General features: G+C 41.9%; 1 protein-coding gene across 1 annotated transcript; it reads right to left on the bottom strand.

The window, feature by feature from the left end:
• Window positions 1-308: 308 nt before the first annotated feature.
• On the bottom strand, window positions 309-725 carry LOC138895770 (uncharacterized). Its single transcript, XM_070180496.1, has one exon. It carries the CDS (start codon window positions 723-725, stop codon window positions 309-311), a length of 417 nt encoding a protein of 138 aa, XP_070036597.1.
• Window positions 726-6,431: the final 5,706 nt, after the last annotated feature.

The raw sequence follows: 6,431 nt of genomic DNA, 5'->3' as shown, positions 1-6,431 counted from the left end.
ACTGGACCTCCCATAAGGCGGGGACAGAACTTCTTCACATGACCCAACTCTCCACACTCGAAACATCCCCTCTCGGAAAATGGTGGCAAATACTGAGGCAGACCCCGAGAACCAGAATAACTACCAGACGAACTCGGTGCAGATGAACCCTGAACTAAAGGTGCACGAGATGAACTCTGAGCTAGGAGAGCACCGAGAGATGACTGACCTAGTCTAGCACTATACAAACCATGGCTAGATGATGCACCACGATGAACTGGACGATCTATCTAAGCGGGCCTGTAAGGACGACCCCTGCTGTGGTAGGACTATCCCCTAGAAGGAACACCACTAAAACCACCCGAACCATGAGGCCTCTTGGCCTCCCTCTCCTGACTATGAACCATCTCTAGCCGTCGAGCAATATCAAACTCCTCGTCAAACGTAGTGCCTGATACACTCTCCTGAGTCACAACAAAATGGTACTGATAGTAGAGGGCATCAACGAACCTCCTAATCCTCTCCTTTTCAGTGGGAACCAACCAAACTGCATGACGAGCCAACTCTGAAAACCTCATCTCATACTGGGTCATAAATATGCCATCTTGACGTAGCTGCTCGAATTGCTTGCGCAGCTCCTTCCTATGGGTCTGTGGCACAAACTTCTCCAAGAAGAGAACAAAGAACTCATGCCATGTAAGTGGTGCTGCACCGACTGGCCTGTGCCTCTCATAGCCTCCCACCATCTGAAGGCAGCCCCGGTAAACTAAAAAGTAGTGAATGAGACACCACTAGTCTCTAGAATACCCGTCGTGCGAAGAATCCACTGGCACATATCCAAGAAGTCCTGGGCATCCTCTGACTTAGCCCTACTGAATGATGGAGGTCGGAGCCACCCAAATCTCTCTAGTCTCTGCTGCTCATCATAAGTCATAAGTACGGGAGGCAAGAGTCTGAGTACTTCCCCCGGCCTGAGAAGTGGCTGGCACGGTCTGAACAGAAACCACCCGAGCAAGGCTAGTGCACACAGTCAAAATCTAAGCTAAAGCCTCCTGAAAGCCTGGAATCATAATGGGCACAGTTGGTGCCTGAGCTGGCCCTACTGGCTCAACCACATCTAGAACCTGCTCTTGAGTTGGAGCAACTAATGGATCTACAGGTGCTGCTCTAGCTGCTGTACAAGTTGCACCTCTGCGCCTACCGCAACCCCGACCTCTCGTGGCCCTAGTCAGTGGTACTAGTGGCTGTCCATCCTGTCCGTCCTATCTAGTAGCACGTGGCCTCACCATCTGCGAGAGAATAGAATAACAGAAGTTTAGTTCCCTGAATTATCAAATCCGCACGACAAGAATACAAGAATGTGAAGTTTCCTAAGGGTTCGGCAGCCTCTCGAAGATTAGTACAGACGTCTCCGTACCGATCCAAAAGACTCTACTAAACCTGCTCATGACTCATAAGACCTATGTAACCTAGGCTCAGATACCAACTTGTCACGTCCCAAAAACCCAACCTGTCGTGATGGCGCTTATCATGGTACTAGGCAAGCTGACTACTCAGACATTTCCAACCCTTTCAACTTTGAAATATACTAAAACAGTTTAAAGAAATAAAAATCTCATTAAATAGAATAGAATATCATAACTCAATACATAAGATTTTCCAAAACTGAGGTGTCACTGAGTACATGAGCATATACATAATGACATAGGCTGGTACAATGTCTAGAAAGTAGAACAGAATAAATAAACTAAAACATAGGGAAGGAGAGTCAAGGCATGCGGATGCCAAAGTAGCTACCTCGATGATCTTCGAATGTCTGAACTCTGTGAATCAACAACCGCCGTGACCAGAAACACCTTGATCTGCACACGAGGTACAGGGTATAGCATGAGTACAACCAACTCAATAAGTAATAAATCTAACCTTTGGACTGAAAGTAGTGACGGTTCAAGTATTATAGTCCACATACACCATTAACAATACGGAAAGTTACAGAAAAATATGACAGTGATATCTCAGAAATTCATAATCTAGAAGTAACGGTATAAGAATTTAGACATGCTCTCAGGTTTTGCAATAAAATTCAACACAGAACAGGGCAGATCTAGTCCATGGCAGATCCAGCCCAAATACAAATAAAACTAGGGCAGATCCAACCCAAATGCAAATACATTGCTAGCAACTGTGCCCACCGTGGATGTGCAGACTCTGGAGGGGCTGATCCAGCCCAAGCGCTATAATAAACCAAATCCTGGCATAAATCAGTAAAGCCTGTTGTGACGTGCAGCCCGATCTCATGAGTATCACTTACAATAGACCTTCAGCCTCACTTACAATAGATCTCATAGAGAACAGGTAGATATTACACATGTTGGTACTGCAAAGTTGTTCAAAGGTGAGACCATTAGCATTGTGCTTTATATACCTGATTTTAAGTTCAACTTATTATTAGTGTCAAAGCTAACCAGACAATTGTATGTGCAGGGTGAAGGGGATTGGTAGAGAAAATGAAGGATTATATGTGCTGAGAGGTGATTCATGTGGTGATGAACTAGCTAAAGAAATAAAAGCAATGTATGCAGTAGAAAGTGCAGGAAGAGACATCCTTGATACTGCTAGAGCTCTAAGGTTTCAAGCATCCATTCCTCTTAGATATTGGGGCATGTGTGTGAAGGTAGATGTGTATTTGATCAATAGACTGCCTTCTACTATTTTGTCAGGAAGCACACCATATGAGCTATTGTATCCCAAGAATGCCAAGCTATCATCTAAGGGCCCTAGGTTGCCATTTCTATGAAACTAACTTGATCAAAGGAGATAAGTTTGCATAGAGGGCCAAGCCTACAGTGCTGCTTCGCTTCTCAGAGACACAGACAATGCTACTTTGCTTCTCAGAGACACAGAAAGTTACATTTTGTTAGACTTAACTTCTAGGCATTTCTTTGTCAGTATGGATTTGGTTTTTAGAGAGACAAAATTTCCCTTCAGTTCACAGACTTCCTCAGGTTACACAGTTCCTCTTGACATTATTTTCCCAGATGCTTTCTTGCTTCACCCTTTACAGGATGTAATAGCTGCACCAAACATGGTTGTACAATCAGAAGTGAGAGAAGGAGAGATTAGCCAAGGCAGTGTAGTCCCCAAGTCACATTTCCAAGACACTGAAACCCATGAGGCAGACAATTCAACTATAATGACCCGCCAGGTTATTTTGCGCTCTAGCACATCGTTCGGTAGTTTGAGTACTTGAGTAGATTCATTTCATATTTTATGACTTGTACGTGTGGTCGACATTGAATTTTGGGGAGTTCAGAGTTGATTCGGAAGGAATATTCTCAATTTGGAAGCTTTAAGTTGGACGAGTTGACCAAGGTTTGACTATTGAGTTAACGACTTCGTAATCAAAATTGAAGGTTCCAATAGGTTCGTACGATGATTTCGGACTTGGGCGTATTTTCGAGTTGAGTATAGGGTGGTCCGGGAACATTTCAGCGCTTATTGTGGAGAGTTGGCATTTTAAAGGTTTAGAATTTCCTAAGTTTGATTTGAAGTTGACCTTGATGGTATTGATATCCGTTTGGGATTTCGAGCCTTGGAATAGGTTCGTATTATGATTTGTGACTTGTACGTAAAGTTTGGCGTCATTGCGGGATGCTTAGATATGATTCAGACGCATTTGTCGAAGTTTGAATGTTTGAAAGATGAAAGATGAAAGAAGGATTCAATCGTCGATTCGTGATTTCTATGTAATTCGTGGAGTTTTGAGTCTTTGAATAAGTTTGGATAAGGTATTGGGACTTGTTGGAGTGATTAGATGGGGTCCCGAGGGCCACGGGTGTGATTCAGAGTGGTTTTGGATAATTTTTTCTTATTTTTAAACTGCTGGTGCCGGTGTCTGGTTTTGTTCTTTGCGAACACGACAGTTCTCACGCGTTCGCGAAGAAGGATTTTTGGCTGTTTGGAATTTGTTCATCGCGAAGGCGACAGGGAGTCACAAACACATAGAAGGATGGTGAGCTGGGGGCCTGGAGGTGTTAAGCCTTCGCGAACGCGGCCGAGTGACAGCGAACGCGCAACATCAAGACCTGGAGGCATCGCGAACAGGACATGGGGGACGCGAACGCAAAGAAGGTTTTCTGGTCAGCGGATTTTTGGCCTTCGCGATCGCGAGGGTACTTCCATAATCACGAAGAGGAAGGGCCTGGGTAGACTTCAATTTATTTCGGGTTTTGGCTTATTTCTTCCACTTCTCACATGGTTTGGGCGATTTTTGGAGCGCTTCAAAGGGAGATTTTCATCATCTATTACAAGGTAAGTAATTCCCACATATTGTAAGTTAATTACATGGATTCTATAAGGATTTAACATGGAAATTTGTGGAAATTGTAAGATGTTTTATGAAAACCATAGAAATTGTATTTTTGGATTTTGACCATGAAATTGGATATAGAATTTAGAATAAATAATATATTTGAGTTCATGGCATTATGAGTAAAGTTTATCTTCGAGTTGTTTTGGAATTCGAGCACGTGGGCCCGGGGGTTGACTTTGTTGAATTTTTTAGCAGAGCTGGGAATTATTATAAATTAATTAATTATGAGTATTGGAGTATATTGTTATTGGTTTGCATGTTGTTTGACTAGTTTTGGATCTTTTGGCATTGAATTGAGGAGTTAGAGAATCAAGCCGGTTATTAGAATTTCGGAGCGAGGTAAGTCTCCTATCTAACCCCGGTAGGTGTGTATTTGTTATGTGCTGCTTGTTGTGGGGGTCATGTACACACGAGGTGATGATAGTCCGTACGTATCTAAGATCATGTTTATGTCTGTGTACACTTAGGTCCTTATCATGCAATATTTGTATTATCTGAATTCAATTTGTTAGTTTAATTACCTAAGACTTACAAAATGAAATGTGATTAGAGATCATGTTAGATTGAATCTCATTACCTTGAGTTGTTGGCAAGATATTCGAAAATTGGTAAAAGGTCATGATTACTTTACGTTCCCATTTATATATTGCAAACACATAGCCCGTAGTTCGATAAGTTTCTTCTCTTCATGGTGATCGAGCCGAACACTTTGGAAATATATGTATTTATATGAGATGCATCCATGAATCGGGCCGTACGACCTCGGTAGTGTATGTACATGACTATATGGATCGGGCCGAACAACCTCGGCATAATTCGTACATAAATTGCTAGGAGTCCGAATACCTATGAGATTACCCTCTTGATTGGGGACTTGGAAATTACATGATATTCCATTGTGACCGGAGATCGGATATTTATTTGACGATTCTTATTTGTTGAGATGGAATGTGCTATATGGAAATTTTAAATTGATATTTCGTTAAAGGCTCTTGTTGATTACTGTTTCTTATTCTATTGATCCTGTTGTATTTCATGCCTGCTTATGGTTCCTGCATCTTATTTATTGGACCATTAGTAAGTGTCGATGTCGAACCCTCGTCACTACTTCTCTGGGGATAGGCTAGATACTTACTGGGTACGCGTTGAATTACGTACTCATGCTATACTTCTGCACAAAATATGCAAGATCTGACAGGTTCCTTTGATGGTCATCTTGGTGTGTAAGCGCATATGTTGATGGGAATTTAGGGTGAGCTGTATTCTATGCTACGCAATGCAGCCCTCAGAGGCTCCATCTTATTTATTTACTTTATCCTGTCTATTTTATATTCCAAACAGATTTTGAATTATTATCGTAATCCTTAGTAAATTCTCATGCACTTGTGACACCGATTTTTGGGATATCTCTATTGGTTGTTTATGGTTTGGCTTGATATTCTAATCTTTTATTTTATATCTTACTAATATTCTAAGCATTCATGATTTTTTAAAGGCATTGAATTATTTACTTAATAAAACTTATGATTTCAAAAATAATAAAATGAATAATTGAATTGATAGTTCACCGTTGGCTTGCCTAACGGAAATGTTGGGCACCATCACGTCCTATAGTGGGAATTGGGTCGTGAAATTTTGGTATCAGAGCTCTAGGTTTACGTGGGTCTCACGAGTCATGAGCGAGTCTAGTAGATTCTTGCAAATTGGTACAGAGACATCTGTACTTATCTTCGATATGCTACAAGGTTGTTAGGAGCACTTCCCTTCTTGATTCCTCGTCATGCGATTTGATCCCATTGAAGCTTATGCCTTCATTTCCTTCCTACTCATTCTTATGCGATGTCGAACGCTTGTTTTCAATTGGGAATTGAGGAGTTGTAGTGGTACTACAGATGTGGTGCATGATGTTTCTCCCGGCGTATTCGAGCGGGCTATTATCGTCGTCTTGTGGATGGATGCTCTGTTGTTTCAGCCCAGTGCTAGTGTTGCCTATGGTTTTGAGGCTATGCATAGTGTTTTAGGATTTCCATACGTTGTTATCGTGCAGTGTTGGTGTAAATGGTAGAGTGCTTATTCATGT

Source organism: Nicotiana tomentosiformis, chromosome 7, assembly GCF_000390325.3.
Source record: "Nicotiana tomentosiformis chromosome 7, ASM39032v3, whole genome shotgun sequence".
Taxonomy (NCBI): Eukaryota; Viridiplantae; Streptophyta; class Magnoliopsida; order Solanales; family Solanaceae; genus Nicotiana; species Nicotiana tomentosiformis.
Note: the sequence above shows the minus strand (reverse complement) of the source record. Positions and strands in the feature narration are given on the sequence as shown.

Coding starts and splice junctions, on each gene's coding strand:
- LOC138895770 (XM_070180496.1), bottom strand. CDS start 725: ATGGTGGGAGGCTATGAGAGGCACAGGCCAGTCGGTGCAGCACCACTT.